Here is a 27,360-nt window from a genome sequence, read left to right as displayed (position 1 = left end):
CATGTCATTCAGAGCGCGTGTCAAGCTCTACAGCAATGTGTTCGTTGCTTTCTACTCAATCCATTTAATTTCTTTCGCTTAAAATACAGCCACGTTATTTTGAGATTCAGATAAAAGTCGGTGATTTGTCTGTTCCGCTGCATTGCGAATCTTGCGAGGATCGCTCCAAGGGATACTCAGTTTCCATATAGGAGTAATTGTCATGGCAGTGCTAGTGGCCGGACATAAGCATCATATCCAATATTTCAGTGTGCTTCAAAAATGAAAAAGCAAATAACAGTAACGCATCTTTGTGGTAGAGTTACCTAAAGTAAGTTCATTGCAAATACTAGCTTTACACAAACTGATTATATAAAATGTCTCCAGCAGCGCATGCTTACATTTCTAACTTGTTTGTATTGAACGTTGCTGTTACTTATGATATTTAAGTTTAGTCCTTTCAGCGTTTTATATGTCTCTGTATTAAAAAAAGAAAGACTGCATTCAGGTTCAAATTTGGGCGGAGAAACATATACCATTTAAGTCAATGAACAGCTGTACTCGAACTAAGACTGTCAATGCTATCCGTGGTATGTAAGTGTCAATTAAACCGAGAGCGTCGATGATCGAAGGCATACGTCAGATGTACGTCTCAATCTAAATTAGACTGTTGATGCTATATAGTGGGATTTAAGACTCAGTCTAAACGTAAGATGTAAGTCTCAATCAAACCGAGACTGTCAATGTTAAAGGCGAGTTGTGAGTCTCAATCCAACGGAAAATGTCTATGTTATAACGTGGGATTTAAATTTCTATCCAAGCAAGATTGTCGATTTGACAACGTAAGGGTAAAGACTCAATCTAACCGAGAGGGTCGATGTTAAATATGAGTCGTAAGTCTCAATCCAACCAATACTTTCGATGCCATTGTATTACTTCAGATGTATTTTGTGCTTCCGGTATGTGCTCTCTGGATGAATTATTTATCAGATAGGTTTTTATTAAACGCTCAAAATCTATTTAACTTTTTCCAAAAGAGGAGTTTGATTCGTTTCATTTGGATCCTATAACTACCATTGAGATTGCTTTATTCATAATTCGGTTGCAAGTGATTTAAGTGTGTGAATAAGGCAAGTTGATGTTTGCCTTACGTATACCGATTAAATCAACAAGCTTGTTTTCTGTGCATAATAAATGCCAATCTATTATATGAAGACAGATCTAGTTGTGATAAAGATAAAAACCTTTCGTTTCGATCATCACTCATCTGTTTATTTGGTTCTTTTCTTTCAAGGTTTTACAAATAGAAGATAAAAACTACAAGAGGAAAGAAATACACTATTGATCTGCTAATCTGTTTCAGGCTATAATAAAAATTCATTATTTTAGGTGCAACGTTTTATGTTTACCTTCAGTGCATAATGTTATAAATGGTGTATGTCATTTAAATACTTCCAAATTTAATCATAGCCTCTGAACAATTTTATCGTTTTAAATGAAGTGTTTCTGAATAAATATTCAATGACATTACTGAACAAATAAATACTCACACAATACATGGATTCATATCATATTTCATATAGTCGGTTGTCAAAACATAGCAATTATATATGACCAAACTGCAATAAACTTTGCAACAATATGGAAGAACTGTAAGATAGTGCCAAAGTGGGCATTGTTTGTTTACAGTATTAGATTATCTTGAAAACAAGAAGGGTGTCTTTGTACCCACCGACAACCAGAGAGGAAGTGTGAGTGCTGAAGTATATATCTCTCGGACTTTCAAGTCCATCTTTTTCCCTTGCCAGTGTGATCAACTTTGCCTTCCCGACTTGCAGTCCCGTGTCAACCTGCATCACTATGCCGGAGTCATAGCAGCACACGAACACGTGTCCAGCAGGTGTCACGTGTACTCCGGTAGGTTTTTTCATGTCAGGGTCAGTGATTGAGGCCAACTTGTTGCCGTTGTTGTCAAGGGTGATCAATTGATGTGCATCCTTGTTTGTTATGTAAATTGTTTTCCCGTCGTTACTGAGGACAAATTTCACCACCGTTTTGTCCCCATCCGTGTCCTTGTACAGCTTCTTCACCTTCTGTCCCGACATCGTGTACACGTACAGGGCGTAACCAGATGATACATAAAGCAGGCCACCATGATAGGCTGCGGCATAACATCTATGTTTGAAACTTAACTTCCTCGTTGTTACTAGTTTCCCGTTCGTAGCTTTAATGAAATGAATTTCATGTTCGTCATCATATGAACTATGACAAACGGCTACTTCATTCCCATCTATATGGCATACGTGCGATGGATAAGCCGGGACATCACAGTGGTCGAGCACTCTACACTCCTTGTCCAGAAGCTTTACCTTGCAATTCATTTTGTCTGCTATAACAAACTCTCCACTAGGCATTTCACATACGCCATGGATAAAACAATGTCCTTCGTCGTTCATCTTCACGTTGTATTCCTTTTTCTCTGCAATATTGAAGACGTGGTTTAAATCGGTAAGTGGACCTTCTGGCTGTTTCGCTATTAATGTTTGTTTTCCAAATATTTTTATTAAGGATAGAAGTTCTTCAATAAGGTAGTTTTCCTGAAATGTAACATTGAAACTCTCAATGACTGACTTGCCTCGAAGATGATAATTTGCCTGTGAAATAAAATCCTGGCTCTTTCTGTAGGCAATGTATGACTTGGACTCGCTTGATTCTGCTTTCATTTGAAAAGTGTCAATCATATGTTGTAGTTGGATATTCATTTGAGTGCAAGTTTTGATATCAGTCTTCAAAGATTCGTCAAGTTCAGTTATCATTTCTTCCAAGTTTCCTAATGTTGTCTTCTCAATATTGTCTAGGATTGTGTTGATCTTATTACGTTTGGTTTTAATTTCATCAGAAATGGCTGACCGCGTTCTTTTCAGTGATGTCGTATTTTTCACGTGAGATTCTTTCATCTTCTCGAGTCGCTCTTGAACTTCAGCCATCATCTTTGTAATTTGCTGGAACTTAACATTCCCCTGAATACCTTTAGCTACATCTGGAATATGTTGGATTTTGGAGCAATTTCTGAAAAAGGAGTCGTGAAACGGTTATGAAAAGTGCATAATGTGTATTTGGCCTGGCTTATATTGGACAATGTTTTAGAAAATGAGTTGATGCTTGAAGCACGTACGTATGGATTATTTACCGTTTTGTATCTACAAGATAACGTTTAAAATTTAACTTTTTCGTACTTACCTATGTTCCACGGCGACGCAGATCTGACAACATAGCTGGTCATGGTCACCACAAACCAACTTCAGCTCCTCACCATTGTGCCTCACGCATCTCATCAGGCTGTCCACCACCCCTGGGGCTGCCTCCCATTTCTTCACGTCCTCCCGTCCAAGCACCGCGTGCTTCTGATATAATCCGTTATGTTTTGAAACACAGTTCTCGCAGTAATATTTTGTGCATTGAGTACAATAATGGTGAGCTTCTGTGTTGAATCCGTTCTCTTCACACGGCGAGCAGGAAAAATCATAGATGAAGTCACAGCAACTCTGAATGGATGGCTCAAAATTGGATGCCATTTTCTCTCTTGTGTTTGAAAAAGACTCGCTGACTAGTGTCATTAGTTTCCATTCCGTCCCTTCTGTTTATTTTGTAACTAGGAAGTATTTTTTGAGCGGAGCTGATAAGAAGAAATCCAATAGTTTGATCAATTTGAACACTGACATTTAACTCGATATCCAAATGATTAGCGTTGTTACAACTGTGCTTAGTTAACAATACTTTTTCCCGAATCTATAACTATAAACCATAAACTATATTTTTAAACATGCAGCGATGAAGACCCGTTTTGTTTGGGGTTCCTACACTCGGAACGAACAATATCCCAAGCTTTTCGCAAACTGCCGAATACCCACGATTGCCTATCCCGAGCTTGCCGGAGATAGCAGAGTTATGAGGTCAGAGACATCTAAATAATATTCCTGTGTATTCGATAGTGAATCGACCGACTTACAAAAAAAATAACACTATTTCCAGTGTTTCGTGACCCCAACAGGGGTAATTATCATATCGGCGTGTAGTTAGTCATACCGATGCGTTTTGTAAACCGTATCGTCTCAACCCTAGTAAATACTACAATGACAAAAAAAAATATTTTTTCGTCACGAAGGCATGAAGTTCACAAACATCAAACCTTGCAATATAGATAAGCGGATATGTTTATCATTGATAACATGTGTGATTAAGGTCTGTATTTGGGTCTGAATATTTAAGGTTATTATATATAACAATGTTTTAGGAAATGGCAATAAAACAATGGGCGTTGTTGTTTTTCGTGCCAACAGGGAACTGGGGTTAAGGTGAACAACTTGGAAAGCGGATACCAACCAGTGTATTCTTTCAAAAACATTGGCTTTTTCAAGTTTACGGTGGAAAAAGACTGGGTAGTGTATAAAATTGCAAGATACATAACTATAAAAAGTATGCAATTTTACGACTTACGTTTTATCAAATAAAGGTGGAGTAGGATGATATCATATATAAACTTTTTTATAGGCGGTGACCTCTAATTTAAAGATTCAAGCCCCAAGCCGAGACACTAGCGGAATAATCTAGCCTTTAAATAACTGTTCGGTCGAATATACCATATATATTTTTTTATATATATTTATGCTTCGTTTTGTTTCAGTAAATCATCAAAAGAAATAAAATGATCAACATAATGGACCAAAAACTGGTAATGTAGTTCTTTATATTTGTATTTAGGTACAGGGTGGCACGGATTCAGGGATAAGTCAGTCCATATGTTCATATTAATACTGCACACACACTTGTTAAAAAAGCTACACCAATCTCAATTATAATCGTGTTTATTATTTTGTTTAGAAACACAACAACTTTGCATCTCTTTTTATTAATCTTAATAAACAGTTGTTTGCCAGATTATATAAATACTGAAATTAATATATTGTATTCGGTTAAAATATGTTATTGTGCACAGTAATAGCATTTCGAAAATATGTAAAAGATCAATAAATATACTAGATTGGTGTGATTCACATATACCTTTCTAATAGCCTGGTTGTAGATTCCTCTTCGGGAGCGAATGTCGCAGATTTGGTCAACGGCACCGTCCTGACATTCTAATACTACCGTTTTATCTCGTGCATGGCATTCATAAAGATTGAATCGCGATGGTTATCCGGCGTGAGACCACAGTTATTTTTACCATATGTTTCATATAGACACTAACCTGGCTTTTGACTTTATACACATCCCAATTGAAATACAAGGACATGGCATCTTTAGAACAATTCAAGACACAAAGCATAATCACAAGAAAACACCATATTGGCCATTGACCCGACTGTCAAAATTGAGTCAAATACATAACCCTTCCGCCAAGGAGTCAATCGGCTACAAACAACTAATTTTTAGACTTCCACAAGCTATGATTTTTCCAATATTTACACTGAAAACTATCAATTTCTGCAATAGAGTGTCAAATTCAGTCAAGTTCTCTGCATTTTTTGCTTCTTTTTCATTTAATTTTAATAAAATATTGATACTTGAACACAAGCACTCTTTTGTCTGTATTCACATCCGGATCTTGGTCACCGGGGGGCAGATAACTGTGGTCTTGAGCCATCCACAGAAATACAAACAAACTCCGAATTGTATGTTTTTGAACACAAAGTAGTACCTTAGGACCACACAACGTCTAACTGTCACCACACAATGTGTGATTTCAAATGTGTTCATAAATTTAAACAGGCGTTGCGAAAATGTTATTTAAACATAAATCTTAAAGCTATTGAATGTAATTCCTTCTTGACCTAAACATACTTGTCAGATCAAATATAATAATGATATTTAATAATAATAATAATAATAATAATAATAATAATAATAATAATAATAACAATAATAATAATAATAATAATAATAATAATAATTTTCATTCGGAACCTTTTCACGGGTTTCGGTCTTTACCATAAGTTTAACATGGGACCTGTAATTCGTACAATACGGAACAAATATGGGATTTTTGTACGCGCGTGCGTCCCAATACGGAAATATATTTTACGGCCACGTGGTTCAAAATAGCGTCTACGATTGGACGTATAAATTAGGTATGGAATAATATACAGTACAAAGTGCATATTTATAAAAAAAAATATTTTTCTCCTTTTCGTAACTATAATATTTAGTTCGGAATTATAAGATTTAAAAAAAAATGAGTTTAAAAATCCGGTGCCAGTGATTAATGCAACCTTTTTATAATAAATTAATTTTGGACATTTAGATTGATGAGCTGTTTATCGTGATTTAGTTTTAGATAAATACGTGAGTTGTAAATGTATATGTAAAACATACTGAAGAAGGGTCGTAAGAGAAAGGGAGTATGTTATTTTAAGCCAGAGAATGACCAGTTCTGTTGGAATCAATCATCTCCTTACTTTAGTTGATTTCTTAAAATTGCAAATTCAAATAAATTCATCAGTGTTTTTATTATTTATGTATGGACATACAACAAAATAACAAAAACAATGTCAAAACAGTCAACCTTTGAGAGTGAAGCTATAAAAAAATAATTTAAGTTAAAATAAATGAAAAATAAAGCTTGAATTTTTCAGAAATCATTCTTGTTTTGTTTTTAATTATTCATTGAAATGGCATAATCCGAAATACTGCGACACGCCTATATATAAATACAATACATTGTTCGTAATCATGTGTTCCTTCCTAAAAACATGTGTCTCTGTCTGAAATCATGTGTCCCCTCATGAAATCATGTGTCCCTTCCTGAAATTATGTGTCCCCTCCTGAAATTATGTGTCCCCTTCTGTAATCATGTGTCCCTTCCTAAACTGATGTGTTTCTTCCTGAAACCATGTGCCCCTTCCTGAAATCATGTATCTACTACGCAAATCATATTTGCTGTCCAGAAATCAAGTGATCCGTCCTGAAATCATATGTCGCTTCCGGAAATCATGTGCCACTTCTGAAATCATATATTTCTTCCTAAAAGCTGTTGTGACTTCCAGAAAAAATGAACTGTCACGGACATTATATTTATTGATACATTTGTGTTATATCTGTCACGGACATAACATTTAATGGAACGTCAGAACTGTCATATGTTCTAATATCTTATGCTTTATGTGTAGTTGACATGCTATTGTGTTTAACTGGCATTTTATTGTGTCAAACTGACATGTTATTATGTCTTACAGACATGTTGCCATGCTATCATGTCTAACCGACATGTCATTATTCGTACATAAGTGACATGCTATTATGACAGACTGACATGATGTTATTATGCATAACCAGCATGTTATTTTGTCTAACCGAAATATGATTATTTGTATCTGAAATGTTATTATGTCTAACTAGCATGTTATCATGTCTAACTGACATATCCGCATGTCTTACTGACAAGAAACTTTGTCCCAAAAATATGTTATTTGTCTAACTGATATGCTTTAATGTCTAACTTACATACAATTACGTCTGACTAACATGTAAGTATGACAAATCAACATTGAATAATGTGTGTGTGTGAGTGTGTTTCTGTGCGTGTGTGAGTGCGTGCGTGAGTGCGCGCGTGCGTGTGTATGGGTGTGTGTGCGTGTGTGTGTGCGTGCGTGCGTGCGTGCGTGTGTGTGTGTGTGTGTGTGTGTGTGTGTGTGTGCGTTAAAGCTTTATATTAAAGTTCGCTTTTACGCCATTCCCCAATAGTGACAATAACGTTCATACATAAAGCCGTATAATAAAACAGTACCTACCCTCCATAACTGTCTATTGATAAATGACAAGATGTAACCCTAACCACGCAATAGTTATTTGGCCTTACTTGGAGTGCAGTGATTGCTAAATAAAACTGCACTACATTCATAAATTAACAAGCGGAATGCCCGGGGAATATCAACGTTTCAAGACACTGGCATCAATATTATCTTACCTCTAGATAAGGAAGTACTTTATCATGGCAGGTTGATTAAACTTCATAACTTAAAATGATAAAGCTCATTTTAACCTTATATTGAGAAATCTAATGCAAGGTTATATTTTAAATAAAAGAATGAAAACTACAGGGATAAGCCCAGTAGTTAAACATTTTAAATTAAACCGTGTTTAGAGTCACAAGTTGTGTTGGCCGTAGTAATGTCCACTTAAAGGGACTAAGCACCAGATGATACAATTGCAAGAAAAAACATTTTCAAAAATGTTACATAAAATTCATATTGTTGTATACAGCGCATTGAATTTTACTTTCTGATTTATCACATAGCTTACGACACACGTACCTTTCTCAAATTTTAGCGTATTTTCCCAATTCAACATTTATTGCGTTCGTCCACACCGTATATACCAGTAAACCCAAAAAAAGCGTCGATATATAAACACGTATCTGTACTAATCGCGTGTGCTCTATTTTCGAACGGGTAAACTCAGCTGAGACAGTGGCAACATGGTTTTTATCTGTTTCATTCTAGCTCGTATTGATTTTGTTCGCTTGTTTTGGGGAAATACTGTATTTGCTGATTTTTGACCATCTGGTGTCTAGTCCCTTTAAAGTGACGATGAATAGATTCACTACAGATGTCGAGAATACATGATACACGTTTAAAAATCATCTTTACCTACGCTTCTGACATTTCTGACAAATTGAAGTATTATAATGGTCACAACTCTTCCAAAAATATACCAGACTGTCTTTAACTGAAACGTGTAAAATTCATTAAAAACAAAAACAAAAAATTTAACACCAATATTTTTATATCGATAATTTATCTATGCGGCTGTGCATGGAATGATGATTGTTTTGATGATCATAGGCTGTATATTCTTGAACAGTCGAACCCTGTTGGCTCGAAATCACTTGGCTCGAATTCCTCGTAGGCTCGAACTGGATTTAAGAGCCGACTTCGTTATATTGTAGGTAAGCATTGCCGATTGGCTCGAATTTTCCGAGGCTCGAGGAAGTTCCAGCCAACAGGGCTCGATTGTATCTGAATAAATGTTCCGTTCTGTTTTGTGATATCGAGCAGAATGTCAAAGCGTTTGATCATGGTGTTTTATTGGTTGAATAAGACAAAAAATTAAAAGCAAACATTTCTAACAGATTAAAACAGATCAAAAGTAAAACCAAATGTCACCTGAATAAAGGCTATCCGAAACAATCTAAAAAGAAAATAATATAGAGGATATTTAGTTGTTTCAGTTCAAGATCGTTGTTTCTTCCATGCTTTTCGGTAAAATATGGGGTTTTATCAGTGAAATAACAGCAGTGAAAATGTCAATTTGATATTTTCACTGCAAAATAAGAAGTGAAAATATCAACTTTTAGAACTACTTTTAAAATCCTATGTAGCATCTCCCCCTTGATCAAAACAGAAAAATTCACTTTGAACCAGAAAATGTTGGCAAATTTAAAGAAATGTTTTATAAATTTAAATAAATATATATTTAGAAATTAACAACTCACCGTTTACACTGGTTATCCCGTTTTTCTAAAGTTTTCTTGATCTTGAAGCTGAATGTTCGAACATTTGCTTTCATACCAAACAAATTACAGACGAAAACAACTGTTTGAACATAAAAAAGAATGTTACCGACGACAATATATCATCGTTCACATGTATTTCGAACTGTTTGTTGTTGTAATAAGTAAAACGAGCTTCCCGGAAAATTCACACAACAATTTGCAGATAATCTGACATTTTTTACCCCACCCACGCCTCAAAATATGTCAACAAACTAGCGTGGTCCTCATCATTACCTTGAAAACGACCTGTCTTCAAGCAAAAAAGACTGGTCTCTGACCGTAAGATCACTGAATATCCATGTAACATGAAACACACTCTAAAACTAAGAAAAATGTTTATAATCCAATGATTATCCGCATTTGTTTTGCTAACACATTTGACCTTTCAAATTTCATTCATTAAATCGCGGCGTAGTTATTTGGTTATGTATTTATGTCCCGCTTAAAATAAAAGTGTTTTCGTTATATTTTGGAACATCTGTGCATTTATAAAACTTCATTGATTACTGTTCATAAAAGCTTTGCATTAAAAAACGAGCGAATAATAAACTATAAGAATGAATAGCAGAGAACTTTTTCTCAACAAACCGGAAATAGAAAAGTTGACAGCTATAATTTTGCGTGAGGGGCGCCCTACGGGTAGCGGCGTAAATAACACCTTTTTCAAAAAAGGGGGTAATTAAGAAATAAATATTTTTTTAATACAACTCCGAAAATAAGCATAAAAGAAACAGAAAATTTGTCAAATATCCTCTATATATTTCCCCGAGTAAGCACCAGAAGGTATATTTCACGAGTGCTGTACCAACGAGTGAAATATTTACTTTTGGTGTTCACGAGATGAAACATAGTGCGATCTCACTCTTAAACCAACATTTTTTTCAATATGTTTTAAAATGGATAGGAATGACTGTTTATTGTATTTTTTCAGAAAAGCGCGCCAATTTGTATGCGAACCTATTTTGGAAATGGAATAGGAGAGTGGACTAAAATTTTAAAACAGTCAAAAGTATCAAATTGATATTTTTACTCATTGATACAGTAAAATATCAATTGTACTGATAAATCTATATATACAAGCGGAAGTCATATAATAAAAAGAATGTCTTTGATTGAAATGTATCATACATGTGTGCCTTTAAATTACATATTCCTTTGTATTATAAAAACGAATAGTTATGGTGAGCAAAGCATATTGCTTGTTCATAAGTAGAAACAATTCTAAAAGCAAATAGCCAAACAGGAAAAACTGAAATAAAAGTAAGCATTAAACATAAAACATTATTGATCTATGAACAGGAAATGCTAAAAAATCCTCCTTTAGTCTTATATGTTTTTGAACACAAAGTAGAACATTAAAACCACACTATGTCTAATGGTTAACATACATTGTGTGATTTCATATAAATTTAAACAGGCGTTGAGAAAATGTTATTGTAAAATAAATCTCAAACTCATTTAATGTAATTCCTTTATGACTTATACATTCAGGTCAAATTAAATCTACGCGTATATTTACTGATTAATGCAACCATTGTTTTAATAATCTATTTTTGGATGTAAAAATTTATCAATTGTTTACCCTGCATCGTTTTTGTATTAACTTAGTGAGTTGTAATATATATGTAATGCAGAACCGTTAGAGAAGGGAAGTATGTTATTTCTAACCCGAGTATGACCCAGTTATCTGTTGAAATCATTGCACTCCAATAAATCACTTTTGTAGATATTCAATACTGGTCGTAATTGGATCGTAGAACGGTGAAGCTAATCGGATTGCTCGTTATATTTAACGGACCTTTGCAGTGAATGGAGTCAATGATGTATGACCATTAGATCGACTTAGTAATAGTTAAATGACAAGCTCTTCTTAATCATTAGAAATTACTTGGGTGTGTATATCGGATGACTGGCAGGACCTTTAAACACCCGAGAAACACCCGAGAAATTTATTCTGATTAAGCCTAGAACTTAATGATTGATTATTAATGAATCATTTAGAATTGTCAAACAACAATTTCAAAGAATGAACTTACCATTTTATGTATGAACTATTTCAGGCAATATATTGTTACAATTAACCCGCTTGGTAGGTATCGGTTGAATATTTATTTGGCCACATGTGCTAGTAATAGGGTTGTAGATCATTTCTACCTTCAAACTCTAATCGCTTACATGAATGCACACACATTTTGAATTTGACAAATTTCCTTCAACAGTTTACCTTCAATGGCGTAGCTACATATAAGCATTATAGGCCTGGGCCTATAAATTTTATGAAAAAATGACAAAATTCAATAACCTCAAAATGCAATAAAAACAAATAGCTACTCACACATTTTGAACAACTTGAAAATTTTGTTTTATTTTAACCAAAGCAAATTTGTGTTTATTTAAACTGCATGCAGATGGTATTGCTTGATTTTATTGTAATCATTGCAAATATATTAAAGTGGTCGTAATGTGCATATAAAAGTCCCCAAACTCATACAGAATCATCGCGCCTACAGGTTTTTAGGCCCTAGCTACGACCCTTTTCATCAGTTCATCAATTCAGTTTTCTTTTTGAAAAATAGTATAATGCTTTGAAAAGGCTTGCCCAAAAGCTGATCGATAATGGTGTCCCGCCTAATCGAATAGTTTAGATCATCGGCCATAAATAATTGAACAATTATAGTAGATTGAAAACCAGACACAGAACAGCACAAAAACAGAATTCCGTTGATTTTACGCATACACACTATTATAGTCCATATTTTTTAATCTAAATCTATTGAAATTGTTTTTGAATGTACAAAAAAGCCACATGCCACGGTTTCATTCACTTCTATTTCTACGCGATATGTTTTTTTTATTTCCGAAATGCTTTTGATTAAATACATGTTTTGTGGCTCAATAAATGTTAAAATCATATGTTTCAATGATGCTAGAAGGGTTTTATTTAAAGTTAATTTAAATTGCAACAACCATTTCCATAAGGTAGGGAAATGTTTTAGTGGACGTACTGCTCGCGCGAAAAGGAGTAACCTTGACACATCGGTTATGCCATCGTTACTCGTGGTAACAGAAACATATTTTCAATATTTTTTCTGTGACCACTCGTGAAAAACATGTATGATCTTATTCTAAGCATAATATGTTTGTATATGTTATATACTATTTTCAGTTCTCACCAAATTGTATAGGTGTATGTAACAAAAACACAGGCGTTATCGTTCAATTATTGCATGAAATGTGTGGGTCCGTTATCGCGGTGCGTTAAAGCGTAAAACCCCGGGCGTTTTCAGTAGAAAACGTGCATTATTCAGTAAATTCACGTGCCGTTAATGACCGGCTTTTTGTTTTACATAAGCGGTATCAGTGACCGCATCAGAACACTGGACGCTGAGCGACCTGGTTTCTGACCGAAATTGGGTCCACGATGCAAACCTCTTGCACAAAACATATTTCAGCATGCATAGCTGTATACAAATATTAAACAACCATTAACATACATTTCTTCTTCTGTGTTGTCTTTTCCTGGCAAGCTGAGGCGTCTTTCTAGACAGTACTTTCTGCAGTTGTTTGACTATTTATTTGCTTAAAAAGCACTAAATTAGGTCTAAAAACCTTTAACTCTTCCCAACTTTAGTTATTTCTGTCGATTTTATTCAGAACAAACGACTTAAATGGACATGATTCCATAACGTCGTATGCAATGAAGAGAACATTTTAACATTTTTTTCCGTTTTAAATTAGTTGCCAAAACATATTAATGTTAAATTAGGAATACATCGGTATTAATCGATTACCCGATAGCTATTGTGTGTAAATAATCCAAGTTATCCAATAAATTAAAAAAAAACACAACACTTTCCATTCGACTGAACACTTAACAAAATGGCGTCGAAACAAAAATGGAACTGTCGAGTTATGTTGCGGCCCTAATCGAGCTTAATGTTAAATTTTTTCAACGACATCACTCGTGACGTCACACACGTACCTGTTATGGAGGTTAGTTTGAACTAAATGTTTTTACATTTTCGTGACATTGAATAGCTTTTTTAACATAAAAGTTACTCATGGTGTGTATTTTTATGCAATAATAACGATAATACACATTTTTTCGGTTGTTACCATCTGCAAAGGCCTGCAAAATGGTTTACAGCCCGATCGCGAAGGTGTATTAACCCTATAATGTGGAATGAGATGCACCGACTAGTTCAGCCATCGCAGTCCAGCTGAAACCGACGATTTCAACCGAACTAACCGAGACTGTCAATGTTATACGTGAGATGTAAGTCTTAATCAAACCGAGACTGTCGATGTTGAACGTGGGATGTAAGTTTCAAACTAGCCGACTAGCCGAGAATGACGATGTTGAACGGGGATGAGTCTATAACTAGCCGAGACTGTCGATGTTAAAGGTGAGATGCAAGTCTCAATCTTACCGATGTATCAATGTTATATGTGAGATGTAAGTCCCATTCCATCGGAGACTGTTTATGTTAAATGTCAGTCTCTTTCTAACCGAGAATGTCGATGTTTTACGATAGTATACGTCTTACGTATTATACGTAAGTCTCAATCAAACCGGGATGTATATGTTATATGTGAGATGTAAGTCGTATTCCAACGGTGACTGTTGGTGTTAAACGTGATATGTAAGTCTCAATCTAACCGAGACTATCGATGTTATACGTGAGCTGTAAGTCTCATACCAACGGAGACTGTCGATGTTTAACGTGAGATCAAATTATGTGTTCTGGAGATGAACTAAGAGATTGTTTTATTATTACTTATTGCAATTCACCTGACGACTGTGATTCATTATGCAAGTAAATTGTCATTACAGCTCGAATCAATAATTCAATATGATGGTGTTCTGAAAGTAATTAGTGCGAACGTATTAATAGACACCATGACGAGTTTGATAGGCGGTTTATTTGCTTCTTTTTTAATGATTTTAAAAATAGGATACAACATATTAAAACACAACAACAACAATACGTTCATTTTCTCGTTTATAGGCAATGTATATTCACGAATATTGAATAATCTACATTCATCGAAAAGAACATATTATTACAAATAGTTTGTGTCATATAAAATTGACACAAATTCGATCATATATAAGAATTCACAAGAAGCTTTTGGATTCATGTCATATTAATTATAACCAGGGGTCTAAACTCAACATTTATATATGCAAATACTGCAATAAACTTTGAAAAATCCCAGTTCGATAGTACCAATTCAAACATTGATAGTTTTAAGTATTAATTTAACTTGATAACAAGAAGTGTGTCTTTGGATCCACCAACAATCAAAGAAGAAGTGCGGCTGCTGAAAAATGAAGAACACGGTCCGTACACTCCGTCTTCTTTCCTTGCCAGTGTGGCCAACTTCTTCTTCCCGTCTTTGTCAACCTGCAGCACTGTGCTGGAGTTCCAGCAGCAGACGAACACGTGTCCAGCAGGTGTCACGTGTACTCCGGTATGGTTTCTCATGTCAGGGTCAGTGAGTAAGGCCAGCTTCGTGCCGTTGTTGTCCAGGGTGACCAGTTGATGTTTACTGGAGTTTGTGATGTATATTGTTTCCCCGTCGTTACTGATGGCACAATTCCTCACCGTGACACCCCCAGACTTGTCCTCGTACAGCTTCTTCACCTTCTGTCCCGACATCGTGTAGACATACAGGGCGTCACCGGAGCAGATGTAAAGCTTGCCACTATGATAAGCTGCAGTATAACAGTCATGGTTGAAGCTTAACTTCCTCGTAGTTACGAGTTTCCCTTTCGTAGATTTAATGAAATGAAGTTCTTTGTTAATACAAACGCCCACTTCATTTTCGTTAATGTGGCACACGCCATAAGGACTCCGCGGGACATTACAGTGGTAGAGCAACCTGTAATTCTTGTCCAGGAGCTTTACTTTCTTACTATTGAAGTCTGCTATGACAAACTCTCCACTAGGCAATTCACATACGCCAAAGATACCACATTGACTTTTCTGATCACTTATCTTAACGTTGTACTCCTTGTACTCTACAACACTGAAGACGTGATTAGGATCGGAATGGGGATCTTTTCGCTGTTTGGTCATAACAGTTTGTTCTTCAATCGCTCCAAACGTCTTTACTGCAAATAAAGGTTCTTCGATAAGAGTATTGGCTTGAAATGTTACATTGTAACACTCAATGGCTGATATGCCACGAAGTAGATCGTTTGCTTGTGTAATCATATCCTGGCTCTTTCTGTACGCAATATATGCTTTTGACTCGCTTGATTTTGCTATGGTTTGAAAATCGGCAATCATGTTTTGCAGTATGATAGTCATTTTATCAGAAGTTTCGATATCTTTCTTTAGGTTTTTTTCAAGTTCAGCTATCATTCCGTCCAAGTCCTGTAATGTTGTCTTCTCAATCTTGTCAAGGATTTCGTTGATTTTTTTACGTATGGTTTTAATTTCATCAGAAATGGCAGCTCGCGTATTTTTCAGAAATGTCGTATTCTTCAATCGTAATTCTTTCATCTTTTCGAATTGCTCTTGAAGTTCAGCGATCTTCTTTGGAATTTGTTGAAACTCAATATTTCGCTGAATACCTTTTGCTTCATCTGGAATGTGTTGGATTTTGGAACATTGTCTGAAACAAAGAAGTTGTGAAACAGTTGTAATCAGTTCTGCATAAACTGTATATGACGTTGCTTATGTCGGAAAATGTTATAGAAAATGATTTACATATGACGCAAGTAACCAATAGCGGTTCCTCTTAAATCGTCCAAGTTTACTTTCTAATGTTATATTAGAGAACAAAAGATAATATAATACGACCAAAAAACACCATTTCGGACTAGAACTTGTAAGATATTTTTTGGAGTAACCAAACCCCTATGCCAACACTTAAAACCAATTAAATTTCGGTTCTGAGGGAGTGGCACAATTCAAACGGCTACGCCCCTGAGTTACGCCCCCTCTAACGCCGAATCTAAGAACCGCCCCTGGTTAGTATAGCTTATTTACCGGTTAGTGTTTTTAGGCGCACAATATAGGTTGATTCCAAAAAAAGATTTTCCTTTTAAATCTTAATGCATTTTAATGTTTTATTAATTCTATTTAAATGTTCAAAACCACAAAAAGCGTATGATTTGTTTTCAGATTAAAAAAATAATAAGATTTAAACTATATATTGGTGCATTTTTAACTGGGGAATTTATGGTCACGTAGCTATTTATTAAAACACCGTATGCATGTATAAAGGCTTTTTTAATCATCAAAAGTCGAATTGGTTAAATATTATAACTTATAGAAATATAATATACTTCTGCAACAGCTTATGTTGGGTGCCTTTAAATTGATGTTTTGTTCATACATACCTGTGGTCAATGGCAACGCATATAGAACAGCACAGCTGGTCATGGTCAGCACATACCAGCCTCAGCGCCTCCCCGGGGTGCATCCCGCATCTCTCCAGGGCGTCCGTCACCCCTGGAGCTGCCTTCCATTTCTTCACGTCCTTCCGGCCGAGCACCACGTGCTTCTGATATAATACGTAATGTTTTGAAACACAGTTTTGGCAGTAATATTTTGTGCATTGAGTACAATAATGGTAAGCATCGGTGTTAAATCCGTTCTCTTCACAAGGAGAGCAGGAAAAATCGTAAATGAAGTCACAGCCCCTCTGAATGGATGATTCAAAATTGGATGCCATTTTCACTCTTGAGATTAAAAATGACTCACAAACTACTTCAAACAGTCGGATTCTGTTTATTTTGTAACTAGAAAGTTTATTATTTTGTACTGAGCTGATACGAAGAAAACCAATAGTTCGATCAATTAAACACTGACATCTAACACGATATCAAAATGATAAGCGTAGTAACAACCGTATATAATTTACAATCATTGTTCAAATACAAACATCCCGTATTTTATTCCTGTGTCAACATTTAGAATAGTTATCGACTTTCCAGTGGGCCTTCCCACGATCCCGGGTTTGCCGAAGACTGCCGAGTTGTAACGATTGTCTATTCCGAGCTTACCGGAGATGGTCGAATAGTTGTAGGGAGTACTTTTCCTGTATATTTTATAGCGAATTGACCCATTTCCACGGACAATAACACTGAGTTCTAGTGCTTCTCAAACCCCAACACCATATATTGGAAGATATTGATGATTAGAAATTAGATTCCATTTCTCTCTTGAATTTCAAAAGATTCACGATCTATATCAAATATATGTTCATTCAGCCACGTCTGTTTATTTTGTTTCAAGGATGTAAATTGTTTTGTACTGACACGAAGAAAACACATCAATGTAACACTGACATATTACACAATATCCAAATGATAAGCGTTGTTACAACCTTGCTCAATTATTCTTGTCAAAATCTAAACACATTTTAAACATGCCGAGATTGTGTCCCGTATTAATTACAATAGAAGTCAACAACTTCAGGTTTAGTAGGCGTTTCTACACTCGGAACGCACAACGAAATAAGTATATCCCGAGCTTGTAGAAGGCTGCCGAATGATCACGATTGCCCCAGAGACATTGGGAAATCCTCGGCAATTTCGATCTGATGTATGTTAGTACATCTTTGGAAGTAGTTCGTAAGGTTTTAGATAATAGTATCTATTTTAAGTAGTTTTGAATGTGTATTTTGTGTATTCAAGTTTAAATGGATTGCCAGTGAAGTGTATTATTGCATAAAAAATTTGGATTCCCAACAGTAAAGACATTTTTCCTGTTAAATTGAAATTACTACTCGATCTACTTGCAGCGGAATTAAATGTATTTGTAAACCATACACATACATCCGAAGTTGTTTTCGATGTTCCGAATGATACCGACGTTGCGGAGATGGCCTAGTAGTTGGGGTCACACAACTCTAAATAATTTTCTTATAAATTATATCGTAAATTGGCCGATTTGCACGACAATAAACCCTGACTGAAGTGTTTAACGACCCCAACATACTAAATTTGGAAGAAAGTTCGAAGTGTGCAGTTATCCTTATCAACATTACGGTACCAATCAACCACATGTATACCATTAACCATAGTTTATAGGTCCGTGTGTATACCAAGTAACCTCAAGCGTTCCAAGTAACAAATACACCAAGTCAGGGGCGGTTCCAGGATTTGGGGTGGGGGTGGTGGCGTAATTGTTTTACCTGTATAAGGTGTTACTATACATACCTTATAAACAGCAATAAATAGGTCGTTTTTTTTGTTTTAATAATCTAAGCATAAAACTAACTAAAACAGACATAATTTAACACAACGCAGAGGTTGTGCGAGTAAAATAACTATACAACTCTTAGAATATTGTCAGTGTACTACATATATAACTAACAGTATCAGAAGTTTTAAATTTTTATTCTGTAGGTGGATTAAAAAATATCATACGTGGGGAATACTTTCTGACATATATATATGAGCATATGAGTGTCAGGTCTGGTGTGCAATTGGCCGTGGGTCCTACTGTAGTTGCGGGTGACGCCCGAGGAGCAGACATGAGCGTCAGGCAAGTTGCCCCGTTTCATTAATGGTCGCATCGCAAATCCAGCAAAGTCGCAAGAAATGCGACCGAGTTTGCGACACAGCGCAATTTGCGTTTCATTAATCGCGTCGCAAAATAGAGCTTGCGACTTTTTCCTCTATCGATAATTTGCGATACGCAGTCTACGAAATGACGTCACAGCATCACTGCGAGTACCTGTTTGTTTACGCGCCATCTGTCAGATTGGACAGACGGACTTCTGCATAGAACTTCACAATGTCAGAAAGGAAGCAAAATTGGTCGTCGCGGGAGTTGGAAGAACTCGCTACTGGGCACACAAAACACAGCACCTTTTTAACTTCCAAGCACGGCCCAAGTTCTTCAGAGGCAGAGAAGAAAAGAGTTCTAAATGAAATTTTGTTGAGGTTTGTATTTTGTACAGTAGCTGCCACTTCAATGTGCGTAGATTTTTATCCCTTTAATACTAAGTTAGTGGATGCAATGCTGTCAATGATGAGTTTTATCTTTATGCATCTTGTTCAAATTATTACATATTTAAGTCAGCCCGGGTCATAAAAATGATTATATATCACGAGTAGAACGACATATGCCATCTAATCAATGTTATAACAGAGAATAACGTATATTACTGTATATTCAACTCTACAACATTTTTATATCAGTGTGAACAGTGTTGGCGGGAATGGGAGGACGATTGATGAAATGTCCAAGAAGTGGAAGGATTTGAAGGTATTATTTATATGTTGAACTGTCTTAGTAATTATATATAAGTATGTTTAAAATAACAATGATAAAATTATATCACTATTTATATAAGTTACATGACTCATGAGGTCAACCTACTCTTATGACAACTACAATGTATAGTGATATTGATCAATATTTCTAGCCCAAAATATTCATAAAAATTACTCAAAACAATTTTCCTGATGCATGTCATGCTTGTTTTTATATAAAATGCTAGAATTGTTCTACTCATCACAGAGTCGAACAAAGAAAAAGGAGCAGGGTCGCCTGAAAGCCCTGAGGAGTTCAGGATTGGGGGAGATACCAAAAACCCTTATCCTAACAGAGCTGGAGGAAAGGGTATGTAAACAAAATCATCGATAACATTTTGAGAAATATATATTGTTCGTGTGTTTATGTAAGTGTGTGCAAGGAGAGGGAAGGGTGGGTAATTTGTTATTTGCCTATAGTTAAAAAAGAACCATGTGTGTGTGTGTCGGAAGGGGGGGGGGGTCTTCTAATTTCAATATAGTTAAAAAATGACAGGCAGACATATGCAATCATTTTTTGTTATATTTCTAAAGATGTAAATTTCATTCTTATCTTTTACATTAAAGCTTAGGTGCAGTGAATGCTGTTTCTTTAATGTGTGTCACTCATTTCTGCTACAGGTCCTATCATGCATTCCAGCGGTATCTGTGACCGGTATTCAGACTGGAGTGGACACTAACAGATCATGTGAGTTGTAAAACACTCCCACTAAACAGCAACATGAAACATCTTTTAACTTAAATATTTAAATATTGAAATTATTCAATTGTCATTTGTTTCACTTAATAATGTCTTACTTATTATATCAAAAGCATTTTTTTTTATATTGGTGTTGACATATAAATATATGTATTTTATCATTATATATCATTGTTTTGATTTGTGATAAGTGAAATGTAATGAGCCATTATGTATTACTTTTTAGTTACCAAGTTCTTAGGAGTGGCCAATGAAGATGAGGTAGAAGGTATGTATTAACAATTGTATCATAATAAAAGATGAGGAAGAAGGATTTATAAACATGTTTTATTATAAAAGTATTTCCATAATGTTCAATACTTTATGGCAGTTAAAGCTACACTCTCACAGAATAACCATTTTTTACAACTTTTTTTCATTTTTTGTCTTGGAAAGAGTACATTTTTGCGTAAATATTTGCAATCCAATGATATAAGATTGGTGACAAAAGATCAGATTGTAGATTTTCATATTTCCGTTCGAAAATTAATGTTTTATGGTTTAAACCGTTTACTAACGGTTTAAGAAAAATGCATAAAACATTAAAAAATTAACTTAAATATAAAAACCTGTAATTTAATTTTGTCAGCAGTCGTAAATAACTGGTTTCCATGGATATTTGCAAAGATTGGCTCGTTCAAGGATGAAAAATAAAAACTTGTCAAATCGTTCAATCTGTGAGGGGGCAGCTTTAAGAAACGTTTTGGATAACTAATTTTTGACACTGAAACATGATGATTTATACAGCAGTTCAAGATTGTTTGAATGATTTTGCATTTAACTATTAAAGGAGTGTATTCTTGACAAGCTGAAGTAAAGAAATTTAACCAATTTAATTCAAAATTTGCTTATTAGGTTATCATCAATAAAATATTTATACATTTATTTTGACATTATTGTATTTGCAGTGGCCGCTAAAGAAAATTGCCCTTCAGCGGCTGACTACACAAACTGTGCTGGTAAGAACTAAAAGTATTCAACAGTTAATTCTTTTTTGTAGTGTATTAAGGTGTTCTATATACATTAATTTGAAGTGGCAGCTATACAAAATTCCCGTAGGTGAGAAGGTGTCAGTAGATCTGATTGCAGCCCAATTTCGTCTTATCGGTTTCTTTTTTGTCCTGTCCTACTCTTTCTCCTAATGGTTTGATTTTAACCACATATATCATTAAAGATACCTAACTTAACAAAATGATGTGTCATTCACAAGACTTACGTTCAAACTTAAAGTCAAGGTCACAACATTGATCTGGTATTAATATGTTTTGCTAAATAAGCTAAATAAAGGTTTAATGATGAGTTTATGTTACTAACCAGTACCATTTTTTTTCCAATATTCCGCAATGTACATTAATTGCAATTCTTTGGCACATTTAGATTCAGTGAAACAAATTTCACATGCAATAAATGCACTTTTTTGCATAACATTTATAAATAATACTTTCCAATATGTAGCCAGTGTGCGGTCAAAGTTTAATAAATAGCTTCAAGAATTAATGTTGTTTGTTTCAAGTTTTTCTTTCCTTACAGAATCGTCAAGTGACACAGTAAAAAATGTAAGATGTAGTTCTGGGACATCCTCAACAGGAAAAAGGAAGCGTGAATATTATGGTATAAAATTAACTCTTAAGAACAATTGTTTTGCCAACAAAACCTTTTTCACAAACAATGTTTAAAAAAAAAGCTTTGTGTTTGCTACTATCATTGTCTGTTAAGTAATAATAATTGATGGAGGTCAGGTGTGTTAGCTTTTTATACATGCACTCAGGCATTACCCATACAGCCAGTGCTCTGTTAAGATTGAAAGTCATTTCATATTTTTTAGCAGATTGCACAGACAGAATGTTACCCTGGTAAGAAGCTTCCCTGGTTATTAAACATGAACAGGTGTATAGCACTGTCACAGGGGACTCCCGGACGACAACTAGTACTTTTTAGTGATGAGACTGGGAATCGAACCTGCGACCCCTTGATTGATAAACAAGTGTGTTACCATTAGAACACAGATTCACCACTGAAATTTAGTAATGATTTAAAGCCTTGATAACAATGTATTTATTATATTATTTGAAATGAGATTTTTTGTTGCTGGTAGTCATACCTCTTAATTCCTTTATTTTGTATATGCATAAACTCCTTCAAATGATTTATAATGACATGTTTGATGAGAATCATTACATAATCATTTTTATTAAACACTGATTCAATACAGTGGTACAGTACATAATTTATTCATTACTTGCTGTTTTCTAAATTGAAAACCCTACTACATCTATCCCATTTATCTGTTAAAGTTTGAATGATGATAACATTACAATATATTGTTTCCAAATAGGTGTTTTAAACATTATCAGTTCAATACATTGACTTAAAAAATTGAATATGTATCTTTATAGACTGCCAGTGCTCGGACGAGCTGATCAGTTTACAGAGGGAACTGTTGGCAGAGAGCAGGAAGTGGCATATTGTTGTCAATACACAGATTGTGTAGTTTACAGCAGGCTAAAAAAACCCGACAGCTCTTTCCTGGTGAAAATGGCAGCACACCCCCCGATCTGTGTAGGCATCTGGAAAAAAATCAATTGTTATATAGCAAAAAAACACAACCATTAATACAGATGAATAGCTGAACAAACAAATATAAACATTTAAGTAAAAATTACTAGATGTGGTGATGCTGAATGTTGTATTGAAACCATTTGTATTTAAAGTTAATCGGGAAATACTCAAAAATATAGTCTTTGTACTATTCAAAAATAATTTAGATTTTTTTTAAGTGCATTGAAAAAACGGTATAGAGGGTTGTTTTTTCTAAAATCCCAAATTGCCCTTAACTTTTAATTGCCTAAAACTTTAATCTACGTCAATCAGGAGCCATCACTTGTATTTAGAATATGGAGTTATGTAACCTTATTGGGTGATGGTCCTGAACAATTATGTGAAGTATTAAGTCAATTAAATGAAGGGTATAGAAGTTATTAATAAATATCCCAACTTGCCTTAAAACTTGAACCTAAGTTTCATAGTCAATCAGAGGCCATAATTTGTATAAAAGATAATATAGAGTTATCTAACCTCATCATGTGATGGCACTGAACAACTGTGTGAATTATAAAGTCAATTGAATGAAGGGTATTGGACTTATAAGTGAAAATCCTAACTTGCCCTAAAACTTTAACCGGACGCTGAAGCTGGGGCTAGTAGTATAGCCCACCTATTCTTCGAATAGTCGAGCTAAAAATGGCTTACCTAAATCTTGACTTCAAAACACCAAAAGCCCTCTCAACAACTTCTCTTGCAGTCTTGTGGCGTCTGTTGTACCTCTCCTCATTCTCATTTGATGGGTGCAGAATAGGAGTAATTAAATAACGCCTCAGCGGGTACCCACTGTCGCCTAGAAGTACAGCCTCCAAGTCTGCTTCTAGATAGTCCTACATGTAGATATAATACATTGCATATTGAAGTGAGAATAAATTAAATATGGGTGACACTCCATGTACATTGTAATATAAAATTTATATAAATTGACATTATTTCAAGCTTTTCTTACACAGCCATGATTTCTTTATATATATATACAGGGCCTTTTATCGGTACCTTCCCTTATTCAATGAATTAAGACGAAAAAAGAGAATGAAAATAAACAGGGGCTTTCGAAGAGATAACAGGCCAGCTTTACAGTAGATACAATAATTGCAGTTGTTCATATACTTTATATAACAAGGCATATTAAAATAATATGCAAGACCTGTGTATGACATTGAAGTAAAATCACATTGTGAGACATGATTACTTCTTTAACCATGCATTGTTTATACCTTTAACACCGAATTGTCAAAAACACCAGCATCATGTGAGGAACCAGGCCACTTTGCCACTATGTCAATGAATCTGAAATTGCCAATAATTAAAACATTAACTAATACAAAGCCATTTTCTTCATTTAACATCATTGATTTAACAAAAAAATTCATTCAACAAGTTATGCTCCAGAAAAGTTATACTAATAATATATATAAACAAATAGGCAAGTATATCATTTAAATTATTTTGTTTTTGTTTTTTTGCATCTCAAGATTTATTTCATGTCAAAAGGAATAAGTCACCTACCTCAAGTCTGAGGAAGCCACTGCTTGGCAATTGATGGCATGAAACCCCTTACGGCATACGAATGACTCTTCATTTGCTGTTGGGGCCAGAATCGGTACTAAAGTACCATCAACAGCACCTACAATGTTTGGGAATTTACACTTCCTGTAGAAACCCCTCTTCACTGACATCTGGTCATCCCTCTGAACAGGAAACCTGCAAATTTTTGAGTGTTTCTTTTAAATATAAGCAAAGTATAAGATTAACAGATATAGGTGTATAAGAAGTCAAGAACAGATATATGTGTATAAGATGAATGGATATAGGTGTCAGTAAACAATGACTGTTTTATCACTGTAACTCTGAAACAAAAGGTATGAGCATTGAATTTGACAATATCAACAATTCAAAAATACTTATTTCATTACTATTCACAGTCTAGCAAAAATATTGTGAACAAAGTTGTTATTGGGTTATTACAAGATTGCATTGTATTATTACATACACAGTCCATCATGTAGGCACAATGGAGTACCAAGATGAGACCCACTTGTCGAACATGGTAAAAATCTATAAAAATTGTATTGCTTAAGCCGTGCACCAATTCTGGTCGTCTTTGTCATAAGCAAGTATGCTTACATCAGCCTTTAGTGGACAATTACATCACTATGTTATGCACTCACACCATGCTATCCTAAATGGCATTTGATTTTCTGTAGAGAATTGATATAATATCAATATGTTAATTATGAACAGAAAGGTGAATGAGTGATGTTACTTGATATTGTCAACGTTGTTGATTACAGCATCGACAAATCCATGGATAATTCTGCAGACACTCGATCTGCTCACTCCGTGTGTGTCAGCAACCTCCGAAAAAAAGGCACCTTTTGCCAGGCACCGGAGACCAACAAGAACCTGAAATAATTTCTCAATGTTAATATGAGAATAACACGCAAACATTTACATTCAGAGTATTCACTGGGGTTAATTCAAGAACCATGTATTCTCTTAAATGATGATGAAATTATAAAGTTTTACTTGAATCTCCGGCTTACTCTACATTGTACATGAAACCTATAGGCTATAGGCACCCATTTCATAACACCTAATATACCTCCAATGATATGACAGAAGCATATTTGGTTTTCATGTTGAGTACTGTTAAGACTAAACACTTCCTACCACTTTTCAAATAGAACAGATATGTCAACATTAAAAATGACAACTGGGTCTGACAGATTGTGATGTCCAATATCCATAGAATTGTCCATTAACATACAATTTAGCGAATTAAACAGCAAATGACGAGATAATTCAATAAAGGGGCTGTATATCTACATTATGAATGCCCAAACTATCAGAAAGAAACGTATCTAAGATGGAAAACTTAGCTGCATTTATCCCAAACGTATTTGCATTTTGCTCAGTGACGGTGAAGGTCAACCGGATGTTGATTTCATACATACCTATGTACACCGTATTTCCCGTTCGATTTCGTACCGACTAGTACATTAAATAATGATGTAAAGTACATTTGACTCTTACTTGAGTGTCGGGAGGAATAGTATGTCCACCGCGATAGGTCTTTTCCAAAGTCTGGCCGACTGTTTCAAGCAAATTTTGAAACAACACCCGATCCAAACGGTAACGGGAAACAAAATCAAGATCCCGTACCACTATCGATGAAATGCGAGCATTAAAAACTCGCCTTATGGGCACTTTTCTTCGACGACAACGTCGTTGTTGGAAAATAACCGCAACTGCGTCGGCCATTTTTGCGTCTTAAAGTCAAGTTGCGACTGGTAGTACGACGTCGCAAAAAAAGCACCGATATTTGCGACCAGCAGGTGCTCTTTGCGACGTCGCAATTTTGATGAAACGCATTTTGCGATGCGATCGGCAAATTTGCGACGTCGCAGTCTAATTTTGCGATGCGACCATTAATGAAACGGGGCCAGTGGATCTGGGTCCTGCTGTAGTGGCGGGCGACACCTGAGGAGTAGACATGGGCGTCCGGTCTGGTGTGCAAGTGGCCATGGGTCCTGCTGTAATGGCGGGTGACGCCCGAGGAGTAGACATGAGCGTCAGGTCTAGTGTGAAAGTGAATCTGGGTCCTGTTGTAGTGGCGGGCGACGCCTGAGGAGTAGACATGGGTGTCCGGTCTGGTGTGCAAGTGGGCGTGGGCCCTGTTGTAGTGGAGTAGACATGAGCGTCAGGTCTGGTGTGCAAGTGGCCGTGGATCCCGGTGTTGTGGCGGGCGACGCGTGAGGAGTAGACATGAGCGTCTGGTCTGGTGTACATGTGGCCGTGGGTCCTGCTGTAGTGGCGGGCGACGCCTGAGGAGTAGACATGAGCGTCAGGTCTGGTGTGCAAGTGGATCTGGGTCCTGCTGTAGTGGCGGGCGTCACCTGAGGAGTAGACATGGGCGTCCGGTCTGGTGTGCAAGTGGCCATGGGTCCTGCTGTAATGGCGGGTGACGCCCGAGGAGTAGACATGAGCGTCAGGTCTAGTGTGAAAGTGAATCTGGGTCCTGCTGTAGTGGCGGGCGACGCCTGAGTAGTAGACATGGGCGTCCGGTCTGGTGTGCAAGTGGGCGTGGGCCCTGTTGTAGTGGAGTAGACATGAGCGTCAGGTCTGGTGTGCAAGTGGCCGTGGATCCCGGTGTTGTGCCGGGCGACGCCTGAGGAGTAGAATGAGCGTCTGGTCTGGTGTGCATGTGGC

At 35.8% G+C, this 27,360-nt stretch overlaps 5 protein-coding genes across 5 annotated transcripts; 1 reads left to right on the top strand and 4 right to left on the bottom strand.

Moving 5' to 3' along the window:
- Nucleotides 1–1,670: 1,670 nt before the first annotated feature.
- Nucleotides 1,671–3,554, bottom strand: LOC128216088 (uncharacterized). The gene is made up of 2 exons (XM_052922679.1): nt 3,220–3,554; nt 1,671–3,048 (listed from the first exon to the last, which is right to left on the bottom strand). Exons 1-2 carry the CDS (start codon nt 3,552–3,554, stop codon nt 1,671–1,673), a joined length of 1,713 nt encoding a protein of 570 aa, XP_052778639.1.
- An 11,200-nt stretch (nt 3,555–14,754) lies between these two features.
- On the bottom strand, nt 14,755–17,218 carry LOC128216087 (uncharacterized). Its single transcript, XM_052922678.1, has 2 exons — nt 16,884–17,218; nt 14,755–16,153 (listed from the first exon to the last, which is right to left on the bottom strand). The coding sequence occupies exons 1-2, from the start codon at nt 17,216–17,218 to the stop codon at nt 14,788–14,790; spliced, it is 1,701 nt and encodes a 566-aa protein (XP_052778638.1). The 3' UTR covers nt 14,755–14,787.
- Nucleotides 17,219–19,107: 1,889 nt separating this feature from the next.
- LOC128216086 (myb-related transcription factor, partner of profilin-like) lies at nt 19,108–21,517 on the top strand. The gene is made up of 6 exons (XM_052922677.1): nt 19,108–19,436; nt 19,695–19,761; nt 20,017–20,118; nt 20,430–20,496; nt 20,735–20,776; nt 21,456–21,517. Exons 1-6 carry the CDS (start codon nt 19,288–19,290, stop codon nt 21,515–21,517), a joined length of 489 nt encoding a protein of 162 aa, XP_052778637.1. The 5' UTR covers nt 19,108–19,287.
- A 1,237-nt stretch (nt 21,518–22,754) lies between these two features.
- LOC128216654 (putative nuclease HARBI1) lies at nt 22,755–26,105 on the bottom strand. The gene is made up of 5 exons (XM_052923273.1): nt 25,415–26,105; nt 24,658–24,852; nt 24,366–24,438; nt 23,797–23,978; nt 22,755–23,114 (listed from the first exon to the last, which is right to left on the bottom strand). Exons 1-5 carry the CDS (start codon nt 25,597–25,599, stop codon nt 22,973–22,975), a joined length of 777 nt encoding a protein of 258 aa, XP_052779233.1. The 5' UTR covers nt 25,600–26,105; the 3' UTR covers nt 22,755–22,972.
- Nucleotides 26,106–26,729: 624 nt separating this feature from the next.
- On the bottom strand, nt 26,730–27,134 carry LOC128216085 (putative uncharacterized protein DDB_G0290521). The gene has a single exon (XM_052922676.1). The coding sequence runs from the start codon at nt 27,132–27,134 to the stop codon at nt 26,730–26,732; it is 405 nt and encodes a 134-aa protein (XP_052778636.1).
- Nucleotides 27,135–27,360: the final 226 nt, after the last annotated feature.

Source organism: Mya arenaria, chromosome 14 (genome assembly GCF_026914265.1).
Source record: "Mya arenaria isolate MELC-2E11 chromosome 14, ASM2691426v1".
Classification (NCBI taxonomy): Eukaryota; Metazoa; Mollusca; class Bivalvia; order Myida; family Myidae; genus Mya; species Mya arenaria.
The sequence above is the reverse complement of the archived record's forward strand: the minus strand, read 5'-3'. Positions and strand labels throughout refer to the sequence as shown.